At 47.4% G+C, this 25,107-nt stretch overlaps 1 protein-coding gene across 6 annotated transcripts in view; it reads right to left on the reverse strand.

Annotated features, from left to right (window-relative positions):
- LOC139061340 (uncharacterized) overlaps nt 1-25,107 on the reverse strand; it is a 109,928-nt gene that overhangs the window by 53,732 nt on the left and 31,089 nt on the right. For 3 of the 6 annotated variants that reach the window (XM_070541252.1, XM_070541250.1, XM_070541248.1), the window contains 5 exons: nt 18,660-18,776; nt 15,033-15,080; nt 7,921-7,953; nt 7,138-7,158; nt 2,691-2,936 (listed from right to left, as the gene is read on the reverse strand). In XM_070541252.1, the coding sequence (XP_070397353.1) occupies nt 2,691-2,936; nt 7,138-7,158; nt 7,921-7,953; nt 15,033-15,080; nt 18,660-18,776 (465 nt within the window). The remainder of the gene's footprint in view (nt 1-2,690; nt 2,937-7,137; nt 7,159-7,920; nt 7,954-15,032; nt 15,081-18,659; nt 18,777-25,107) is intronic. The other 3 variants (XM_070541249.1, XM_070541251.1, XM_070541253.1) reach the window with 3 other exon arrangements.

Raw genomic sequence — 25,107 nt, forward strand, 5'->3', positions numbered from 1 at the left:
AGCTCCATGATGGGTACGGGGAACGTCCCCCTCCACCAAATTAATGTTATGTGCTATGCTATATATGCTATATACAATGCTATATACAATTTATCTACAGCGAGGTCTGCGGCACCAAAGAAAACATACACCACCAGCTTTGCCACTGTCTACGACATGCCCCAGAAAGACAAGAACTTGCTAACGCTCTTTAAAAACAGGAAAATCGGCCGCTTTCTGTGCAGGTGCTGCTGGAACACCGCCCCCGTCGCTCGTCGTCCCATAAAGCGGCGAAGGCGCTTTTGTGCTTCTTGAGGACGACGGACTTGTGTGAATGTCTGTGACTATTAGTGCAATTTCTATTAGACCACACGCGTGAGCGAGCTCACCGCTAATGTCCTTCTTTCCTTCCCTCCTCTCTCGCCCTCTCATCTTTGTTTTCCCCTTTCCCATTCCCCCGGAGTAGGGTAGCCAACCGAACGTTATTATGGTTAACCTCTCTGCCTTCTGCTTTTGTCTTTCCTCCCTCCCCTACGTGTTTACATGTGCTTGTATCGGCGTGAATAGGTTCAAAGGCCGTTTCTTCCGTGGCTGTAGCGCAGTCTGCTGCCCTACGATGTTCGACGGTTTTGAAAAGCATTTAGCATTGCGCTGTCGTCTTTGCGCTGCAGTAAGACAGGTGGAAGAAATTTCCGGAGTCCTCCGCTACGGCGTGCCTCATAATCAGAAATTGGTTTTGGCACGTAAAACCCCATATTTTTTTTTTCTTAAAGATCAGTGAACGCCCGGGTCAAGCGCGCGATGTGTGATTGTCGCGCCCTGCGCTCGCCACAATCACATCACCTTTATTATGGCATCGTTTTTCGAGAACATCACAAAAGAATCGCATGTTGGTTTAATTAAGTGAAGTCGCTGCAGCGAGACGTGAATACCGTGCTAAAAAAAGTGACTCGTCACGGTTTGTCGTTCGCTCCGCAAACTCTGAGTTGCCACGAAACATGAACAGAGTGGTGTGAACATCACTCAAAGCAGTAGAAAAAAAAAGAGCCTTAAGCGTGCATTCATGTCATACCGCATCATACACTTTATGAGCTTGATGCAAGACAAGGGCCACTATTAGCTGAAGTAAAACTAGCGAACGATATTAGCTCAAAAAGTAATTGCAACTTTGTCACATCGCTGTTGTGCGCGAAACAGTGCAAGGACGATAAAAATAACCTCGTCTGAAGGGACCTGATGAGCGTATACAAACGTACTGTCACAGTGGCCTAGCTTGCCTAATTGAACTCATTAACTGTTTGCATTTCACAGCGAATAAAAAAAAAGGAATTCAAGCTGTAGAATGCGCATCAGTTGGTGGTGTAGAGCGCGCATTAACTTGCTACTTTACCTTTGTTTTACAGCAATACACACTCTTTTTTTATACAGTGCAAGACTGTCACAGAATGCACCATTAATAACTGACGCAACTGTGTTAACAGACTAGGCGGAATCCAAGCCGAACATACACAAAAAGCCCCGAGAAAGTGCTGATACAAAGACTGCGTTGTTGAGTGCCAGTCCCCCTTTGAACGAGAGTACGCGCTTCTTTCGCGTAAATGGAAATGCTGTGCGGATTTCGTGCAAAAAAAAATGTGGCGCTGGAGGGCAATATGGGACCAGCACAGTACAGTCAGCGGGTTTCATTACCTGAAAATCGGGCCAAATCGTTCACAGTGGAATGCCCACGCCCACACGCCAATGCGCGCCGTCGAAGGCCTATGCACACTAACGCGGCGACGGTGGTGCCACCTATAGTTCGATATCGCGGTAAATATTTGATATTCTGGTGCTTTGTTAGAATCTCTCCTTGCATATTTTGCATTGCCTTGTACTAGCACAGTCCATCCGCCATCCTCATTCGGGAGTTACATGACCTGTACTATAAGTAAACATATATATATATATATATATACATATATATATATATATATATATATATATATATATATATATATATATATATATATATATATATATATATATATATATATATATATGTATAGATAGATAGATAGATATATATAATCGTGCACTTGGATTTTCCGCCCTTCTTTTCACACCAGTAGTCAAAAACGAGGATTAGCATCGCAGCAACTGTGCTGTCGTTAATATATATATATATATATATATATATATATATATATATATATATATATATGTTGACGACAGCACAGTCGCTGCGAAGCTAATCTTCGCTTTTTCTACTGGTGTGAAAAGAAGGGCGGAAAATCCAGGTGCGCGATTTCAGCTAGTCACAACAACGTGGTTTTTGTCACCGCCGATTCAGCAAGAGCTATCGTTACAGTCAATATGATCATGAAAAGGATATCGAAACACCCGCAATTTAGCATATCGCTGACGAATGTTCAATCATTAAATATTTCCACATTTTATTGTTAACTCCGATATTCACTAAGGAATCCGTCATGATCAATATATGTATAGAGCAACGGCAACATGTATACTTCGTCTTGCCTTTAAGTAACGTTCAATAATTTTTGTGCGTGCGTGAACCGCTATTTTTAAACTGCCCTTAATAGGACTGTGCGTCAGATACTCATCCTGATGAAGAATAACAAATGGCGGAGGCGCTTTATTTCTTTTCCACTGGTTGTGGTTCTTATAAATTTCACGAAAGTCAACGTAAAACAGAATCACCCTAAGCTTACGCGTCGTTGTCGTTGTCGTCCTCTTTGTTGTCGTCCTCTTTGTTGTCGTCCTCATTGTTGTCGTCTTCCTTGTTGTCGGCTTCCTTGTTGTCGTCTTCCTTGTTGTCGGCTTCCTTGTTGTCGTCTTCCTTGTTGTCGTCTTCCTTGTTGTCGTCGCCTTTGTTCTCGTTGCCTTCGTTGTCGTCTTCCTTGTTGTCGTCTTCTTTGTTGTCGTTGCCTTTGTTGCTGTGGTGGTCGTCGTTGTCGCTGCGTGAGAAAAAGATTTAGTGCACGTTTGTTTAATTATAAAACATTTCCGTAAAATTAACTAAGGTTTTGAAATGATTCCTAATTTTAAGTGCGCTGTATGCAAACACCATCACAACACGAACTCAATAAGTTTTTTTATTTCTCACATGCAGTCTTTTTTTCATTCTCCTCCCGACTTAGGCATGCTTTATGTAGGTGGTTTATACGGGGCGCCTTTAATTTTTGCTGCGTGTTTTATTTCTTTCACTACTGTACTTTCATTATTTTGCAGGTTAGATCCGGAGGAAAAAAAACACAACTACCCAAATCGCTAACATTTAAGTTTTAAACACGAGCGCATATGTTAAAACAATGCATACAATTTTTCTCGATTTCCAAGCTTCTTTTCCTCCCGCAGATGCATTAGTCGTCGCCTTTTAAGCAAACTTATAGACGTCTTACCGTGTTTCTTCCTTTTAATGGCTTTACCGCAGAGACCAGCCAGAACTTTTGTGAACAAAGCGTAATTATTACTATTAATACAAGAGTCCTCGAATAAATCATGTATTGTGCCAACATTCTAGGCCAGTTACAGGAAGCACACTAAGCTTCGTTTTCCTTTCGAACGATTTGTGTTGATTGATGAAAACTTTGGCCTTACCCGCTTTTACTTTATTACTGAAAAAGAGTTGCTTGCTTCGTTTCAATCTGCGTACCACTTGACGCACAGTACAAATGATAAAGCTTCCCTTTTTGTCTGTTCAGGGAAACGTGGAACTATCATGACCTATGCAATGGTACCACTTTTAACGCGATAGCGTTAAGGAGCTCGTGTCGCAGAAAAGCCGGTGTCGTCGGCGTCGGTGTCGGCGTCGGCGGCGTTGACCGTGAGCGATAAATCACGGCAGGCGCTTCATAAATAAAAAGCAACTTCCAAGATTGGCCCGGTGGGAATCGAACCCAGGTCTCCAGAGTGTGAGACGGAGACGCTACCACTCAGCCACGAGTTCGATGCTTCCAAGCGGTGCAAACGCGCCTCTAGTGAATGCGGTGTTGCCTTCGAAACGAGCCGTGGAAAGTTATACTGCGGTGTATATCGGTAATTATGAACATGTAACGTACAGAAGTCACAATTACACGAGTTGCGAAGTGCGTTTCCGCTGCATTTCTTCTGCGCTTTCCGCACACGCAGAGCCATCTTGCGGCAAACACAGAAGACCCCCTCCTCTCAATGTACGGCGCTGCCCCGACAGGAGGCGCGCCGCGCGCGCATTGGGACCGCTGCCAGGCGCGTCGCGGGACTCCCTCTCCCCTGACGACGCTTCGCCGTGCTCCCGGTTTAGATTACTATCTATCTCTCTGCCCGTGCCGATCACGACGTTTGGCTGGCGTAGATCGTTTCCCCTCCGAGACACCGAGTTCTTTGGTTCGTTTCTTTCGCTCAGGCGCACGTTTTTTGCTTACTATTTTTATCTTTATGCCTTGTTCTGTATACATCGATCTGAACCTTCGCTGTACATACATTGAAATAAAACATTTTCTATTAAAATTTTAATGGTGGACTCTCGTGCAGTGATAGTACGCGTGAGCGTAGATGGCGAGGGACGCGAGCACCTGAGGAGAAAGGGGCCTGGAGGAAAAGAGAATCGCAGCGTTTGCGCCCTTTTCCTTTGTGCTTCGACGCCGCCGTGCTCGCTGTGCACCTTCGAGTCGCCTCTTCTTTGCACTTGGGTGCCTCGATGTCCTCCTCGCCCGCTGCTCCGTACAAAGTGCAGACAGCGGTGGCATCTACTATGGCGTTGAGCACGCGAATGGCGGACGTCGTTGCAGCCTTTGGCGAGCGCCATCTAGGACGCGTTGCCGGCGCTCGTGTGTATCCGCCATTCGCGTGCCCAATGCCGTAGTAGACACTGCGATTGTCTCTGCCCTGCACGGAGCGGCAGGCGAGGAAGACATCGAGGCACTCTGCACGCGTATAGCGATATACGCCTGGAGGTGGAGAAGAGAATCGCCACGTTTGTGTCCTTTCCATTTGTGCTTCGACGCCGTGGTGCTCGGTGTGTATGCATGCGGCGTGCTTACGCTTGCGCGGAACCTACATTCACGGAGTGAAACGTCACTATAACTTTATTATTTATTTGAGGCTCTAGGAAGATTCACGGCGTCCAATGTTTGGCGCGCTTTTTTTAACAGTTGTTGCACCAACTTTACTAACAGTGAAATAACAGGGCAAGCGCACATTGCTGCAGATGCAAAGAAGAGGTGCCGCATGCATTGTTAAGAACGGCCCACCTAAGGTGCAAGTTTTGCCAGCCACTTCCGACAGGGGCGGCAACTTTCCCTGGCGTTACGCTCTAACCTCGTCGCCGTTGTGACCGAATGAGTTCGACGAAGCAGGCTTTGTGCGCAAAACGACACCGCCTACCTGGGTCGGCCGTGAGCGGGGGAGTGTGCCCGTGGGAACGTCTACTGATGCTCCTTCCCACGCGTTGACCAAGACGCAAGACAATGGCTACTCGGCCGCGCTGCGAGGGTCAGCTCCGAGTTCTACAAAACTTGCGTTACGTCGGTTCCGGACCGGACCGTGAACCTGTGTGTGTGTGTGTGTGTGTGTGTGTGTTTGTGTGTAAGCCGTCCCGGAGAGAGGCGGCGTGTTTACGATGACTGGACGAACGTTTTCCGTCCCCTTGGAATTCAAGGGGGGATCGAGTGTTTATACACCGCTGTTGTGCGGATGCTCGAGACACTTTCTTAAGCAGTCATGTTGGACTGAGACACTCTCTCAAGCAATCGTGTTAGACTGGCGTACTTTCTCTCGCAGCCATGCTAGACTGATGAACTGCATGTAAATACTATAAATAAACCCTTATTCCTCGTTCTCTATGAGAAGCAGTCCTTCCCTTCATCAACGTCCTCAGCGTGGATAAGTTGGATGACGGCATGTGCCAGCTACCTCCGAATTCATGCCGGACTCCAATCTTGACAACGAGTTACGAGCGATGGGATTGAGCCCCCAATCCTGACAACTGGTGGCAGCGGTGGGATCGTCCTAAAATCTTACAACTGGTGGCAGCGGTGGGATCGTCCTAAAATCTTGCTGCATGCACGGTGAGCACTGCGGCGTCCAAGCAAACAGAGAAAGGGGGCGAGCCTGCCGACTCTCTCCTCCACCTCCAGGCGCCTTCCTCCTCCGGTGCTCACTTCCTTCGCGGCTTCAAACGTAAGCTCGCCGATTTCACAGCTCGCCGATCTACGCCTACGCGTAAAATCAGCTCCATCTTAGTATTACCGATAACGATTTCGTGTTCGTGGAATTGCTACGGTATTTTACGTGTATCAGAGTGCGCGTAATTGCTCCTTTTTCTCTCATGTAGCAACACCGGTGCCTTCTCATCTCCATTTTGAGTTATGCTTGAGTTCACTTCCCCAAGGGTCATTTACGTACGAGCTGAATCTGGGTGACCTTATTAAGAGACTGCGCTTCGTCGTGTCAAGTCAACATAATTATCAATTTTCACATTTTTCTCGAGTGGAGAAATAGCCTTTCGGCTAAGTAGCAAACGCAACACAAATTTCAAAATTCTCTAGCGTATCCAACATAACAGTCAACAGGTCAACAGTATCAAATGCACGCATCAATTACAATACCGGTGAATATACTGCCTCGTTCATATCTGACATAGAGCATTTTCTTATGTCTTCATTAAAACTGAGATTATAGAATGTCTTGCTTCATTGCCTTCATTCCATGTACAGGGAATCACTGCTAATCTCAAACAAACGTTTAAGATATACAGAGTGGCTCTCAAGGCGACTGTGGCAATCGCAGTAGGATAATCATTTGTGACCGTTCACTTATCGCGCGGTATTTGTGAAAGCTCCTTCAGTCTCTCCTCTTTGTACCAAGCGTGTGTGAAATGTTCCAGCCTGCTATTCTGTTTTGTCGGCAACGAGCATATTAAATATTTGAACTAGTCGTGAAGGCTACGCATGACGATGTTGCTCATGCGACACACGGCGCGACAAAGTCATTAGCTGATTCAATAAAAGCAAAGCCTGCTTGCGCATTATTTCTCGGCTATATGTCGTTAAGATTCCTGCTAGCGTTCACCGTTGTACGCAGATCACGCTTCAACCTCGAAATCTGAGGCTGTTTTCGTTTTCTATGAACACATATTGATATGTATAAGCGATAATTCAGCGAGAAACTTATGCTCACGCGTTGTCTTCCTCGGCATCACTGCGAAAAAATTCAATTATTCAGAACATGCTAGTTCATTCCATCCTTCCCTTATACGAATTATGGAGGTCGCCTTTGTCTCGCTGTCGCCCAAATATGAATCATTACTGTGCAAATTTACAAATATACCTCTTTTTCCGGAAATCATGACACAATTTCATAAGGATTGTGTAGGAATGATGCATTACCTTTTGTAAGCCAGTATTTAGAGTGGTACGCTTTAGGAATATTCGCGGTACGCTTTTTCAACAGTTCTGGCACAAACTTTCGTAAACCTTAGATGGTCGGACCCAATACCATCTGCTTGAAATTTTCTTAACCAGCGCTAAACCTTCAAGACTATCAGGCAGATATTATATGATATCGTCACACGCAATACTGCTATTTTTACCACTGCCTAAAAATATTCATGAGAAAACGCCACATTGACCGCTGTAATATATTTCGCCACACATCCTAAATCCCAATATATTTCCACACTGGCACTTGAAATTTGGGTAAATATACATAAATTCAGTTAGCGCTGTTTTCAATTCCAATTTAAATCATTACAGCGAGAGTTCATTTTGCCTTGCCTAATGTCTCAACGACTTCCCGACGGCTCTCTCCACGCGTTTACCCTCAGTCTGTGGCCAACATCGACACTCTTCCACTGACATGCTAACAGGAATACGACTGCCAAGCGTAAGTTAGAGCTTGCCTAGTGTACTATTCCATTTCTTTTTCTTTTGGACGCCAAATAATATGAACGTTTCTGCTCACCTGGCTTCTTCGATGTGGTCGCTCTCCTAGTACCTGAAAACAGGTTTTCGTTTGTTTAAAGTAAAATAGTACTTGTTCGTCACACTCATGTTCGCAAAACATAAAACGTGGCTGCAGTAAAAGTTGAAAGCTTTTTGTAATCTAGAGCGATTCGTACGGACAAGCACCGAACCAGTTAGTCCGTGCGAATACACGAGGCGTTTCTACGAAGACAAGAAATGTCTAAAGATTGCTTGCGTCAGATAGCACAAATGTGGGCCTTGAGCCAGTATGCTCGAAGAGGCACACATTATTTACACGATGAATCGAAATGCATAATAGACTAATGGACAAGAATTCACAAGTTAGCTTTTTATGTAATTCCTTACCACATACATTCTATTTTACAAATTGTAGCTGGCGAGACCGCAAGGCGTATCCACTTGAAAAGAATACTGTGGATGACACTGTTTTCGAGGTACGCGCCATGAAACTGGCAGTAAAAATGCACTCTGTAAATGGCGTTGGCAAAACCGCCATATTGGAACAAAATGACCTTTTGCACTAAAGTATCTGGACTGCCCATGTATTTCTTCGCAATGTTTGTGATTTAATATTTCAAAACTGCTGCCATGCTGAGAATTCGAAGTGGATCTGCCTTACGAACATTGTAAATTTGTCAGATTTGTAAATTAAAATATCTGCCCAAGGCAATGAGTTAAAAAAACTAAACCAGTGAATGTTTGGTAATTGATCGATTGTGCGTTGCAATTTCTCCTGTAAATTATGTCTGCTTGTTTGACCGATACAGCTCAAGGATTAGAATTGTGTTATTTGGCAGAGGCGATTTTTTTTTTTGAAGTCATTGCGCAGACACACAGCACAAGCGGAGAGGTTGCACCATCTTAGCTCAGACGTGCTTTGTGGGGAAGTGTGCCTGGCGTTATGCATACGTGCCGGCACAAACACTGCTTCCCAAAGGTAACCAGCACACGGACGGCCACGAACAGCGCAGGGCAAGCGAGAAAGTGTTAGCGATCTTGACCGAGTTGTCAAACATGGTGGCCATATCCTCGCGCCGCAGGCTTTACGTCAGAAGAAAGCCAACCTTTGCAGTATCTGACAGTGATAGCACACTTTCAACAATTTTCAATATGTTTAGTAATGATATATTCGCTAAGAAGCATTCTAAACAGTATAGAAAAGTGGTGTGGTTCCCAACCTATCAAGTAATGGAAATACCAATTCAAGCTAAATTGCTATATCTACAAGCAAAATTTTAGAAGGAATTGAATTTTATAACAAAGCATATGCTTTGTCATTTTGCCAGTTTAAGCTTACCTAGATTTCATTGCACAAATTATATTTTCTATACGAGAACTCATACCTCAACATTCTTGGTGCTGTACATTCTTTGCGTAAAAAATAAGATATACTTTTTTTGGGTTGGCAGTAAGCTTTGCCTGTGCGTATTTTTTTGGTTTCGTATACTCCCAGAATACGATGGTGCCGCGAAAACTATTATCACATGTGAGCGCAACAAATCATTGTGATCCAACGCTGAAAACTGTTTGCTCCCTGACAGTATACACAGATTTCAGCGATGAAGAAAAAGCGTAGTTTGTAGGATGCGCGTGTAAACGAAATGATATAGGCGCTAAGTTGTTTTGCCTTGGCTGCTATACGATTTGCTACCCCCGTAGTCACCTTCGTATCTGTGTATTACAATACGCAGCCTCTATGTAGAATGCATGAAAGAAGGAAGTCGCGGTAACTGTTGGACTTTATGGTCGACACATTACCGCGGTGTCACAGAACGCGAGTGGATGAAAAGGTGAAAGAGTAAAGTCATAGCCTCATTTGTAGGGAAAAGTACGGAATGATGGAGTAATCGCTCATTTTGAAACAGGTTGCCTAATGTCGACCTTCTTACCACCACTGGCATGTACTTTCGGTGCACGCAGGGCGTCTTTAGCTAATGTGATGCCGTCACCCAAGAGCAACGAACTGTCGCATAACGGCTGAGTCGTTCGATCTTACTCGTAGGGATATAAATGCTAGCTAAAACTGCTCTACTAATGTTCCTGTGTAGACTTTCAGCTATATTATTACACAACAAACAGGCTGCTGATTCATTCCACATGTGGAGCAGGACGTGTATGCGATAAACTAAATCATGATAGCTCGATTTCACTAATTCACGCCTCCACAAACCAATTAGCAATTTGACCTGTCATTTAAAACCAGCTTTAGCAGGCACGTGGAATGCCTCAGATGCGATGGCATGCACGGGAATTTATAGGGCCGCATTACAAAAAATGCCGAAGGGTTGGGCTGAAACACACAAAGGGCTTGACCTGGCAAGCATTCCCCTAAAGCTGTGTAGGGGTGTCAAAAATGGGAAATGTCTGACAGCACGTGGGGATCAGCTAACGCGAGCCGGTGATTCCAAACATGTAAGACTGGCAGCGTGACCACAACTCAAATTGATGCTGTTAATGGTATATATTTTCACCTACTGCACCTTATAATTATGGCCCGCTGCGTTCCCGTGATGTTTGTGTTGGCCGTATGAGACAGAATTTAGTTAGGCCTCATTACCTTTCGAAGTAGGCTCCTGTGTGATTCCCTAGGTTTCTGCAAGAAGTTGTACCCGCACTACAGTATAAGAGCCGACTAAACACAAGTAGCAGCTATAGGGAAGGAATACTTCACTTCTTTGAGAGCCTTACAATAGAGTACTGGCTCACAAGTTCTGTCTCAATGCTTTCTTTGATAAAGTAGAAACAGAAAATAACAAAACATTATTCTAATTATCACACTACGAAGTTCTGGTTGCGTCACACCCCCGCCCCCAAAACATGCTAATTCGTCATACTAGAAATGGGTGGCTGTGCTGTATTCCTGCTGCCTTTTGCTGTTGTCTGCACTGCCGCACATCATCCTGTATGCAAGTGTCGAACCTCAGCTGATTTTCGAAATGTATTTTTCAGAAACAATTCCCGCCGTTTCGATGACACAAAGGCAATATACCTTATTCACCTGGTTTGAGGCCAGCCATCGTTTAAGGCCCCCACAGCCACTTTGGAGTATGAAATTAAAAAAAAACAGAAGTCACGGAATGCCCTGTGCATACTAGCGTCTTGATTGATTCCCGCAAGTCGCTACAAGATGGCACTAGTCCATGTCCAAAAGTTCGTCGGCCACTGTCAATGTGTTCATAGTCTGTGGCCTGTGATTGCATTTATTTGCACAGCAGTCTGAGCGCAGTATGACGCTTTAGTCAAGTAGCCACAAATTTGCCCCGTGTAAAGTCCGTACCGGTAAAAATATTGAAAAAATGGCTGTGGCTTAGGTAAGGTTAAGCCCAGGATGCGAAGCATACTAGCCTTTATTTTAGTTGTTGAACCACTGTTTAGCCTGGTGAACTGCTGTTGCTTGGCTATATTTGGTTCGGCTAGACGAAGAAACAACTCATGCATTACTTCTTCGCCTTCAAGAGTGGAACGCGACAGCGTTCCCGTCGACCCGCCAAGGGGTGTAAGAAAATGGGCTACAGGGCAGCGACTACGCGCCCCGCATTGGACGCGGTGAGCGTCGAGCAAAGCAGCGTTCGGCGCGGCAACGAAATGTGCGCCTGAGCAAGAGACGCACGCCTTAGAAACAGCGCGTTTCTAAGGCAACACCGCATTCACTAGAGGCGCTTTTGTACCGCTTTGAAGCGTTGTACTCGTGGCTCAGTGGTAGCGTCTCCGTCCCACACTCCGGAGACCCTGGTTCGATTCCCACCCAGCCCGTCTTGCAAGAGTTGAGCCAAAGCCACTTCTCCTCTGTCGTGACGTCACGGTGTCACGTGATTTCATGGTCACCGCCGCGCCTGAGGAGCTGGGTTGAGCCCTCGTAATATGCTTCGCATAAAAGAAATTACGCATGGCTCCGCTATCGCAAATACTAGAGACTAGGCGAGCTAGGGGAACTTAGGGCTTACAGAAAAATGCATGCCGCCTTCCTCTGTAAGGGGTTTCGGTTGGGACGGCGCGCCATTTGAGGCAACCGCCGCAACAGAAGCGATTTGTTGAGACTCCATATGCGTCGCGGTGTCGTGTGCCAGACGCTTCACGGACGCGACGCGGCGGTAACCTTCGACGAGACGTTCATTTGAGGAATCGCCAGCCGTTTGTGCGAAGGCGCGACTAAGAGCGGGCGCGAGAGTGAAAATCTGGGGGCTTTTTCTCCTTGAATATATAACCATAGAGAAAGATATAACTCTGCCTACATACTACGAAGGAGGTTTCTCCTTCGTAGTATTTTTTTTTTCGCAAAAAAAAACAGGCACACGTGAAATCAGGTGATGTACATTTACTCAGACCAGCTCGGAGCTAAATGATTCAAAACACACAGGAACATAATCTCAAGTAAATGCACACACACGCACACACACACACACACACACACTCACACTCACTCACACACACACACACACACACACACACACACACACACACACACACACACACACAGAGCGATAGAGAGAGAGAGAGAGAAAGAGAGAGAACGAAGTCATAAGGAAATCAGGGAGGTTAACGAGGCTGAGCCCGGTAGGCTACCTGCACTGGGAAAAGGTGATTGAGAGATGAGAAAGAAGAGAGTAGGTCGCACTTTACACTGGTACATAAACAATCAAGGTTTAGTTGTTCACTCAATCAGAAACAGAATAAATGCAGAAAACACAATTCCCAAAACAGGTTACATAAAGCGCACTAAGGCACGATGTAATATTGTTCCAACATTTGCTTGGCGAAAAGAAATCTGTTGAAGAGCACAACAAGCGCTTATCTTTGGGCGTCCTCACTGTTTCTACAGTGGTAATAGAAAATCAGAGGCACAGTATTTAGTATGCAGTTATTTTATTCACTTCTACAGTATATTTACGCAGCTTTCTTCGTTTTATACAAAATACTCATATTGTGTGAGCAGAAAGAGAGGTTCGTTGCTGAGAAAATTGGTGTGTTTGTCTGCGTTGACAGGTGACGAAAACTAGTTGCTGCTATAGAACTATTTTGATACATACTATAGAATGGTCACTAAATTATTCTAATACTTAGACGTGTGCAGCTGCATAAATTAGCCAACAAAATGCAAAGCTAAGAATGTAAAGTATGCGCCTTTGACACTTTATTTATACTGCTTCATTCAAACGTTCAGACTTTTAAAATCTGTCCTGGAAGAAACCACAATTTTGTCGCTCTGGCTGCGTTACACGGAGGTGTAGTCTATTAGAACAAAAAAGTGAAACGCAATGTTGAGTAATTAAAAATGCTTCACTAATTTACTTATTAAGTAAACGCTTCATAGACCATATTCTAATTCAGGAGTTAAAGCACGTTACTTGCAATGCACGTTACTTGCAATAAATCTGTAAACGAGACTTGAGGTAAGCCCCGCTAAACTTCTTTTGAAATAACTGTTGCGAGAATAACCAATTTAACAAAACGCTGTCCTAATTAGTACTGGACCAATTTAATGGGAATCCAATACATATTGCTACACAACTGGAAAATCAGTTTCTCCAAACTGATTCCAGTTTAAGGATTCCTGCTAAGCTAATGAGCATGATTTACAAACAGAGACTATTTCCAGGGATGGTCAAGATGGCTAAACACTTGCAAGGTCCTGGCCATCGTCGTCGTCTTCGTTAGCCCAAGGAGGTGGTTCGTAAGACCTAACCTCACCGGCGGTCGGAGCACCGTCTCGGCGCAGACTAATTAAACAAGGAAGACGTGGTGGAAAAGTTGGGCTTCAAGCGGGGATACATGCACGACGTCACGAGATGACAGGGTGGATGGTTGAGAAGTGTCCAGTGGCACGATCTCGTAGTTCACGTCGCCAAGTTGCTGTAAAACCTTGTAAGGTCTGGTGCAACGCAACAAAAGCTTTTCAGAAAGACCTACACGATGAGATGGAATCTGGAGAAGTGCAAGAGATTCCGAAGCAAAGCCGGGCGAATGGTCGTTCCCTACGGCGACTCTTGGCCTGCTCGAAGCGCTGGCACTCCTCGATCACGGCACCGACGGTAGCACAATTTCTGCACATGAGCAGATTGAATGCGTCGTCCGCTATCCCCCTCAGGACGTGGCCGACCTTGTCAGACTCTGGCCTGTAGCTGTCAGCATTATGACACGGTGCCAGCACATCCTGTATGTGTGACAGGTACGACTCCGCGGACGTTTGGGCTCCAGTTGACAGCGGTTTCTTCGCAGTGATTTTGCGACTGTAGGCCTTGCCGAACAGATCAAGGAGCTTTTATTTGAATGTATCCCAGCGCCCAAGTTCGGCCCCACGATTGTCATACCACAACTTCGCCGTTCCACTCAGATAAAAGACCTCATTGGCCAGCATGACCGTCAGGTCCCATTGAATGTGTACGCTCACGCGTTCGTATTGTGTTAGCCACTCCTCAACGTTGGTGTCATCGGTCCCATTGAGCGTTTCAGGGTCTCGAGGGTGGGCTAAACCAATCGTGGTCCGCGGCGCAGACGCAGATTCTGGCTGCTCTGCCATGGTGGTTGCACCGCAGCGCCGACCGCTTCGAAGCTCTGTCCTGGGGCGAGAGCACCCCGCACATCCACTAATGTGTGACGCGGCGTCAAATAGATGAAAACGAAGCACGATTTAAAAACAGACTCTTTACAGGGATGGCCAAGATGGCTTAACACGCACAGCGTCCCGGCCGTCGTCATCTTCTTCGTTTGTCCAAGGAGGTGGCTCGTAACAATATAGATAAAGTTGTTTAAAATAAGCTTCGTTGTTTAGTTAAATATGCATTTTGATGACTCACGCATCAATTGCCGTGCTATTCCAGAATTCCAGCTTAAGTAGCCAAAGTGTACTATCAACTGTGAACGATTTAGTAAAATTCTCGTAACAGCACAACAAAACGGTGTTTAAAGTAGGAATGACAAAGGAGACACGAAGTATACACATGGAACCATGATGTAACGTTTTGTAGCATAAAAGCTTCTCAGCGTGTTTTCTGCCATGTTAATGGATTTGTTTCGCGATATAGCAAGAACTGATATGCATTTCCGCAGCTTATTCTTTTGAGGCCACATTTGAAACTCGAGGCAACTTACTCTTTTTTTTCGTTGAGAGTGTTTTCTTCGTCTTCCCCTTCGTCGTCTCTGAAATGTTGATAAATAATGAGAACATGGCTGGGAGCAATACATTATAAGCCCACCGCGCATCCCACTAGCTCAAATGCAATGAACCTAGAGCTCGAAACACGTACAAAATACTCACTGACGGCCTCGCAACCGCCGTACTTACAGCCAGCAACGCAAAAAGCTAGAGGCCAAATTATTCCCGAGTCCCCCACTGCGACGTGTCTCATGATCGAAGCCTGCGTTTTGCGCCCAATACCACAGAATTCAATTCATTTCAATCCAGAAGCGAGAGGTTGTTTCGATTCCTCTGTATCAATGTTGTGAAACTTATCAACAAGACGACGATGTGATGTCCCTGACGTCACGTCTGTGCCTTCTACAGCAAGCTGCAGAATGGGATGCTATGCCATTTTACGAGATTCGAAGACTCCTTCATGCCTGTAAGGTATTGTTTACAACGAAATCTGTCCACATGCCAGCTGCTGAGCACCTATGGTCCCGTGTGCGGGTGCTTTTTACAGAGTCGTACTTCAGCGGCTGGTATCCGTTGCGTATTCTCAGCTCTCTTACACCATGCTATGCGAACCAAGCGCCGTATTCGAGCGCACACGGAATATTCTTTTCCGTGACTACACGCGATCCCCACTCTGCAGCTACAAAGAGTACTCGGTGAATTATTGCAATGAAGATTGATTAATTGAGTGAGTGAGTGAGTGATGTTCCCATCTCAAAGAAGCTCGATGGCTATGAGAGACGCCGCTGTGCAAGTCTGAGACATAATCTTGACCACCTGTCCGTTCCAGTGGAATATGCCAGTGCGCATTCCCAGCGGCACGTACGTACTTACCGAGTCGGCGTCAAAGACGTTCAACAAAGAGCGCCACACACATTGGCACACACCCGGTGATCCAAGCTGGCCCGATGGTTGGTTTCGACCCATATTATTTCAGCGCAGCATGCAGCCCGATACGCTACCCATTCTATCAATGACTGTTCAGTGACATAGGTATAGGCGTCAAAACGATTAGATACAAACATAAAACAAATATAGATAGCCTCCGAGAAGTGCATGAAGTACCCAAGGGATGCTAACACATTAAAAATATCCCTTTGAGAAAAGGAGAGGCCCAGGCGTAAAACAGGACCTTTAACGCAGTGAGCGTTGGAGTGCTCGACTTGAACCAGTGTTGTTTACTGCGGGTCTTTCCGGGTCCATGGCGCACATCTTTACAACCCTTTACAAGCCTCTTTACAAGTGGTAGAGGTGCTGGAACCATGTCACTCCTGCACTCTGGAACTTCTATCCTACACGCTACACTCGACCATGCCTTCCAATGCATCGCATAGACGCCACCGCCGGCAGTCATCCTTTGCTCCGGCGCGCTTAGCCGAAGAGATCCCCGGTGTGTTCAGAGGCGGAGGTGACCATGACGTCGAGGACTTGCTCACGTGTTACGAGAGTGTGAGCACGCACAATCGATAAGACCGCGAAGTCGCATAACGTCATATTTTACTTCTCAGATTGGCGAACTTGTATAAAAACCATTCAACAGACTTTCAGACCTGGTCCGCTTTCAAGGCGTCGTTCTTTAGGCGTTTTCGGCCGCCCTGCCATCCGGAAGTCGCGCGCCGAACAACGTTTGCGCGCTCGGGTGCAACATTCTCGGGAGACTTTTACAAGTTATACCGAGGACGTCGTCGATCTGTGGAAGCGTGCCGACACTTCAATGACAGAATCTGCTAAAGATCAGGACGTAATGAAGCCTATCGACGACGGTGTTTCGAGATTCACCGTGGCCCAACTTGTAGCGCTGCGTCAGATTTATGATGAATTGCTAAAGAAACGAACTTGACCCGACGTCCTTACCAACGCGACGACCCACTCACGGGGCTGGCAGTCGACCCTGACCACTTGTCAATCTTCACACAAACTAAAACGGACGTCCGTGAAGAGACGGCTCGTCAAATATCTCTCGTGTCCACCATCACTCAGCATCTGGACCTGCTACAACAGCAGCGGTAGCGTACCAACAGCAAGGTACCTCGTTCGGCTTCCGTATTGTCGCAAGGATTTAATAGAAGTATTACTACCCAGTACCCGCGGCTGACATAAGAGCAGCAGCTGCAGCACCAGCCGCCGCTGCGGCCAACCCTTCGTCTCGGACTCTCCATCACGCGATTCAGGAAAACATCCCTAAGGCCCTACTGGTGTCCGTCCTGCAGCAGACTGTCGCCGCGCCCCTGAGTTACGCCGAAGCAGCTAAATGGCACTCACTGCAAACCTCCTTGCCGTTTCGCCAAGTGTACCCAACGACAGTCGCTTCTACGCCCGTAGCTTGGCATCGACCCATCGCAGCCGCGAATCTTAAGCCTACGGACGATACCGGGCAGATCTGTTTCGCGTGTGGCAGCCTCAATCATATCGCCAGACACTGTGATCGCCACGTGCAAACGTCGCGGGACGCTCGTCATCCAACCTACTACGTTGACCGGTCCCGATACACGCGACGAAACTTGTGGGGGGATTGGGGTTCTCCTCCGTGCTCTTGGGACAAAGGAACGACAACCCAGTAGTGCAAACAATCCCAAGGGCATTTATTGCACCTTTCATAGATCAATGCCTGCTTGCCGAGTTGAAATCCACAAAACATGCCGATGGGCGCGCGACAAATCTAGAAGTCCGACTCACCGCGACCGGAAGCGAGCGAATATGTTCGCCCCATGCTGGATCCCAACGCCCGGTCGTTCGCGTGTATAGTCACGCGAATCGTGGCGCGTTCGAAGGCGACCACGCGAGGCGGTCTCGCAGAAGCATCGGTCGCCGCGCGCGCGGAATGTCCGCGCTGTTTGCCGACCCGCCGGGAAAGAGGGTCACTGCACGCGCGGCATGGCACGTCCGTGCTGCTTGCTGTCTCGAACCCAAGAGAGAGCACCTTGTCTTTCCCGCACCCAAGTAACCGCGCAGCGGCGCGACACTCACGCCATCTCTCGCACCGCGCTTGTACCACTCCGACCACCGCACGGAGAAGGGGGCTATGCGGGAAAACAAGATATCAGGGGAGGCGCGAGGGTCGCGCATCCCCACACACTTCAGATTCGCAATCCAGAATTCCCCTAAATTTCTTAGATGCTAAGCAGAATTCAGAACGAGCAGAACATCACAAGATTCCTGAATGTCCGCAACCCGATGCTTTAGCAGTCTGCGCCTAAAATGCAAACAGTATGTGCCGCTTTTCAACGCGGCAGCGCTACATGGCGCCAATTTTTCTTCGGGAAGCGCGAAAGAGGAATCCCGTTGCTCAAACGCCTCATACATAACTCTTTTCGACGGTGGCAATGCGTTCTGTCGATATATTGATTCAATACAAAACGCATTACCGTTGACACACGTCAAGAGATGGGTTTCGCCGAAATTTTGCATTAATAACTGGACGGCGAATCGTGCCTAATGTGGATGTCGACCCTAACGATCACCACTGCTAATGTGTGTTGCTGAAGATGTAAATGCTGGGAATAATTTTTTTGCTCGGTTTGTTCACGAGTAAATGATCAACTAATCGTCTCAAACTAGCAGGAAAAACTTGGTACCACACTTACTGGCCCCGTTAGTCGCCGTATTTCCTGCGGAGCCCCTGTCCACGACGTACGACTGCGGTTGCTTGGTCGCGTCACTGTCTTCATCGTCTTTCCCGGCGCCGTATTCCGACGAAGCAGCTGGAGTTCGGAAAAGACAGAGAAATAAAGGTATATGTAGTCGCCATGCTTTTAAGGGTAGCGTTATAGATGATACAGGACGAAAAAAAATACATAACATGAAGCAGTAACAACTCGCACAGTTTACTGTTCCTTAGTCGCTATGCTTTTATGCTGTCGTACCAACCGTTGACTTCGCGTACCTAGATAAGTGTCCCGTTGTATAGATATCGACAGCTACAAGTCGTAGCGGAACTCCTATACTGCTCAAGTGATAGTTACTTCTGGATCGCTCATTTACACACTTCGCTGCAAGCATGGCATCCAAGATCGAGAGGCGCGCGCTGCGGGATCTTGGAGGCCGTGCTTATACTGCTGCACTATTCACTTTGCCACTACGTGGCTACGTGGCAAAAGTTTTTACTTTTGATAGGACTGTTCCAGTGGTGCGTTGTGCCACAAACTAAATTCGTAACATCGTGCCGACTGTCGCTTTCAGAACACAGCTCGCCTGCTCCTGCGTCGGCGCTGGCGTCCCTCGTAACCAAGCGAACGACGAAAGAGCGAACGTGAACGCAGCGGGGGATGAAAGACGGCGATAGCGAAGAAAGCGCGCGAAGGAAAGTGGAGGAGGAGGCTGCAGTAGAGCCATGAGCCAGATAAAGGAGGAGTAGGGTATGGCGAAAGCTTGAGAAGTTCACTTACCGTTCACCGTTCACTTACCGCAATTTATTGCTTTTACAACCAATAACACACCGCTCCGCTCCAAACAAAGCTTTGACATCTGTGAACTTTCAGTCCCACGCGCTTACCCTGTGGCTGCAGCCCAAATTTTACAGCCAAGCTGTAAATGGCTAGCCGATTCATTCGTACGTCTGTCGCCTGTACGCCGAAAAAACTCCTTCGACGCAACACCATGCGCATGCGAAAAAAAAAGAAGAGAGAAAGAGAGGCACGCGATTGGCTGTGCCAGCAGTGATGTCGTTGCTCTTTATCGCAGCCGAGCGCACACAGGAGTTTCTCTCCGGCTCCGAAATGGGTAGGCCACGGGTCATACGTACTCCTGAGGAGCAGGCAGCCTTTGAATTGCAACGCCGCGATCAGAGCCGGGAACGAGCTCGTATACGCCGGTTCGTGCCGATGCTGCAGAAACACAGGCTCATGCAGCCGAGCTCAAGCAGTGGCTGCGTACCGAAGACGCGGCAGCCTACCAAGCCGTCGTTTAATGAACTGTCGGAATTAACCCAGTTATAAAAGACCGGGGCTGCACGTTTCACCTTCGCTGGTTAGCCATCTGGACGCAGTGCCTGGACGGCAATTTTTTGTATTACTAATGCTTAATGGGCCATCCAGCGGGCCGAGGACCCGCGGGGCCCACAAACTCCTGGCCGTCACCTAGGCGGGTCCTTTGGCCTTCCCCACATACTCGCAGGGCACGCAATAAAGTTATTTCCTCCTCCTCCTAATGCTTAAACGCCAACTGTGCCCTACGTACGACTGAGTAAAGGTTTACTGGCATAGTTCCAACTCTCTATTTTTACCTCTATTAAAGGTCGTTGAACTAGTTAACATTAGAATGATGGTGATATTAAGAGTGGTCTAAATATTGACTATAATGAGATTTCTAAAGCCAGTTTTTGTATCGGTTCGAAGGAGTTGACTTTGTTATAAAAATCAGTCTGGTGTTTTCGTGCCACAACCACAATATGATTATGAAGCATGCCGTAGTATGGGGCTCCGGATTAATTTTCACCACCTGGGGTTCTTTAACGTACACGCAATGCACAGCGCACAGGCGTTTTCGCCCCCATCGAAATGCGGCCGGGATTGGTACGGCGCCCTCGGCTTAGCAGCGCAAGGTCAAAGTCACTAGGCCTCCTTGGCGCGTAATAGTATGCAATGACGTTATGAGAAATGTCAATCACGGGGGAGCAGGATATAATGGCGCCTTTCAGACTCGCTCCCACTTACTATGTTATGCTGCTACATTTCGACTCGCAAAGAGGTGCAGCATAGGACCAAGCGAGCAGGAGTGAACCTGGTAGAATACGGTTACTCATCAAGCTCAAGTGGTTGTTGAGGACATGTGCAATTTTCGTGAAAAAACCCTATAAGCTCGCGCAATAATCGCGGTTAGCTATAGCCCGCCACTCCCGCCGCTGCATTTTCACAAAGCAGAGGAAGCATGACTTACACGAGCTGCCTGTGAGCAGAAGCACTGCGATAATCAAGACCACGAGGATGGCCAAACAGACGGCCACTGCAACATATACATTCTTGTTGCTGGATTCGTTCCTTTAAGCAGAAGCGCAGTGAGGAGCACTTCGATGTTCATACATTATCATAGCTTCTGAGGTATGACCGAGTGAATGCTCGTTCATGAATATGCTTCGGTTTGTCTTATATATGGTGCGGACACATGAATGCTGGGTAAAACATTCTACACGAACTGCTACAGGATTTATGGCGCTATACCACCTCCATGAAATTCAGCGCGAACAACCAAGGCACGTTTATGGTGACATAACTTTTCAAATGAAATGAAAAGGCCAGCGCCATTCAAAGCATACCAACCAGCCATCGCCGGTGCCTTTCAGAGGAGCTGCGAAAAGCCGCGTTAGAAATGGTCGGGTTAAGTATGTCAGACTGTGCACAACAGCCTCCAACACGCGAGGCCGTACGATGCGAGAGCAGCGGGTATTCGGTACGTCCGCTTTCCCACGTATTCCCACACGAAGCTCTCGATCAACTTCACCGGGAGGAGGACAACGCCTCCCAACGACTGATAAAGCAGATACGTACGATTCCCAAAATTCGGCAGAGACACGTAAAACTGCTTACGCCTGGGAATGCGAAAACATTATATTCGCTTTTGTGAAATGTTTCTTTTCTGCGCCTTCCTTGTCCGCGCAAGCTCTCATCGCCTGCGTTTTATATGAGCCTGTGTACGGCCAAATGAAAAGTTGTAGATAGCGCAAGCTTCGCCGTTAAGAGTGGAACGCCATAGCGTTCAGAGACCCCTTACTGCATTTCAGACTTCCCGACAACTGCAGCTTATGTAACCGTAACGTTTACCGAAAAACGCTGGCTGCGAACACTATGCGCGAAGGCGAGCGTTCTGGTAGAAACGCGGCCTCTTGCGTAGGTCTGTATCCTGTTATTGTTTCGCACTTTAACGGGAACAACCGCTAAGCGGCACTGGATGACTTGCAGAGTGGCGCGTGTCCTCTTACGTGCAGCGGCAGTACTACAAAATTTGGTTGGAAAACGGGTGCCAAGTTGGACCGCTTCTCGGCGAACTAAGTTCGAGTGCTTGCACATGTCAAATGAGTTTGCTTTGTTTATGTAAATATTAGGGTTCTTATAAAATAAAAGCTACGTGTTCAAGACAAAAGTGCTATCTTTGCATGAGTATTGATGACTTGACCTGCAATAAAATTCGCTAAGATGTCCTGAGTTCATCCAAAAACCAGTAACACGAAGACACACGTCGACCATGTATGTGAGGCAAAAAAAAATGGCTGTGGCTTAGGTAAGGTTAAGCCCAGGATGCGAAGCATACTAGCCTTTATTTTAGTTGTTGAACCACTGTTTAGCCTGGTGAACTGCTGTTGCTTGGCTATATTTGGTTCGGCTAGACGAAGAAACAACTCATGCATTACTTCTTCGCCTTCAAGAGTGGAACGCGACAGCGTTCCCGTCGACCCGCCAAGGGGTGTAAGACAATGGGCTACAGGGCAGCGACTACGCGCCCCGCATTGGACGCGGTGAGCGTCGAGCAAAGCAGCGTTCGGCGCGGCAACGAAATGTGCGCCTGAGCAAGAGACGCACGCCTTAGAAACAGCTCGTTTCTAAGGCAACACCGCATTCACTAGAGGCGCTTTTGTACCGCTTTGAAGCATCGTAATCGTGGCTCAGTGGTAGCGTCTCCGTCCCACACTCCGGAGACCCTGGTTCGATTCCCACCCAGCCCGTCTTGCAAGAGTTGAGCCAAAGCCACTTCTCCTCTGTCGTGACGTCACGGTGTCACGTGATTTCATGGTCACCGCCGCGCCTGAGGAGCTGGGTTGAGCCCTCGTAATATGCTTCGCATAAAATCAGATGTCTTAAGAAACTTTGGTTAGAAAATACCTTTCCTGCTCATGCGCAGTATATTTCTGCAAATGGGTAATTGTACATTAATGCTTTTTACCGCGCCAGCGCTGAGGGCACCGTGTAGCATACAATCCGGCTTCTTGCGTCGGACCTAGTTTGGCGAACAATCCTTCCGTACCACAACCACTCAGGCCCTACATGTGGCGCAGAGGCGTTACTGCAATAATTGAATTTCTCAACGTAAGATGTGTCAGAAAAATCGAACAGTCTAACCAGAACCTACAGACATGATAGCGTCGCATTGTAATTGGAATATGGCAGAAAGCATAATTCTGTTACGCGGAAACTCAAACATCAACCTATTTCCAGCGTTTCTGCCATTCATAGAGCAGCGCGATGAGCTCGCTTCCTTGAAATAAATCAATCCAGATGGCGCTACCCTCCTCGCATTTGCGGCCCACGCAAGAGGCTGCGTTTCTACCAGAAAGCTCGCCTTCGTGCATAGCGTTTGCCGCCAGCGTTTCCCGATAAACATTACGATTACATAAGCTGCAGTTGGCGGGGAGTTTGAGAAGCCTTCAGGAATCTTTGTATGCTATCGCGTTCCGCTCTTGAAGGCTAAGCTTAAACGTCCTCCAAATTTTTATTTAATACATTCACTTTATTCTCTCATGACCTGGTGCGACCTCCTACACATTGGCTGCGCCGTCACGTGCTCAATGACGTACGCTCTAGGCCGCACGTTCAGTCAGCCAGGTGGTTGCGACGTGACATGCGCAATATGACCCGTGCACTAAGCGCGCATTTAGTCAACCGGAACCGTGGAGCCGCCGTGGAGTCGGCGAAGGGAGCTCGCCTCGTAGCCCGGACGCCCGGGCTCGATTCCCACCCAGGCCTAAATTTACGTAATATTGTTTTCAAAGGTATTATTTTACTTTGTTCACGGGGACCTCCCTGAGAAATCTCACGTCAGTTCTAGTATTTTTTTATGTTGGTTTACTCTTTGCCGTCGGCCATTTTTGGTACCAGGATTCGGTCGTGCCACCAACCCTCGCGAAATGGGGCATATGTAATGCTTTCCCATTAAAACCGCCGTGGAATGCGAATCAGGTGCAGGGACAGTTCCTATAAAAGAATGGCGCAGCAATCAACTCTCTTATGCAGCTTACGAAAATGAAAGTCACGATCCGGAGAGTGACCAGGGGTGGAAGGTTCGCTTAAACACGAGGAAACGAAAGTAGCTGCGAAACAGGCTATCTGCTGGAATGTATCCCAAAAATATTGTTCCTCTCCAAGCGAGCACCAACGCCGTGACTTTCCCGTAGGCGATGACACGTCAACACCTTGCGCTTGGTGACGGAAGTGCTTTCCGAATGAAGTGTGCGGTCTCACGGATTACAAAGAGGAGCAGGCTCGCGAAGTTCCGTGCAAAGACAGATGCTACGTTACAGGAAGCTATGACAGAGGCGGATGCGGCGACTGATACTTGAAGCACCCCAGAAGCGATTATCATCATCATCCATGATGGCCTTCAAGACATTCCCCACAGCAGCGTACTTGTAACGAGATGCCGTATAAACTCAGTAGTGCGATCTCGACTTGGAAAGAGAGCAGAGAGGAGCACCCTGTGTGTTATATGGGATGTCTGAAGTGTCGACCGAAGAGGTCTTGTATTAGAAGTGTTAGCAGTGAAACGATCAAGTTAAAGTAGCTTGCACGAAAATGGGTCCGCGCGAGGAATTTGTCAGGGAACCACACATAGCTCGAGTCAGCCATCAGGGCCTGGTGCAGAGCCATATCGCGGCGGAAGAAATGGGAGAGCGTGTGGGTCGTAGGATGTGAGTTTTTTTTTAGGTCTTCGTCCAACCCACGCTACCCAGCACCAACCCTGGATGAAAACGTCAGCAGTAGCTCCGCTTATGCTTGCCCCTGGACAGCTAATCCTCCAAATGGCAGGGCCAAAGTTACAGGCCAAACAAGTGCTGCACCCCCACTACGCCAAGTTGTGGCCCCGCCATGGCCGTTGCCATCGCAAACGAAGCTTCAGATTGAATTAGTAAAGGAAAGGCGCAGAAGACCAGGACTCAATAAGAACACAAACGACAGGACCTTGAGTCCTGGTATTCTGCGCCTTGCCTTTACTAATTAAAGCATGAACCAACTAGCCCAATCAAGAGTTTTACTAGAGCTTCAGTGTCGGTTTCCTGAATATGAATGGTGCCCGCCGGTGGGAATAGAAGTGAATATTGCTATATAG

The sequence above is a fragment of the Dermacentor albipictus genome, chromosome 6, assembly GCF_038994185.2.
Source record: "Dermacentor albipictus isolate Rhodes 1998 colony chromosome 6, USDA_Dalb.pri_finalv2, whole genome shotgun sequence".
Taxonomy (NCBI): Eukaryota; Metazoa; Arthropoda; class Arachnida; order Ixodida; family Ixodidae; genus Dermacentor; species Dermacentor albipictus.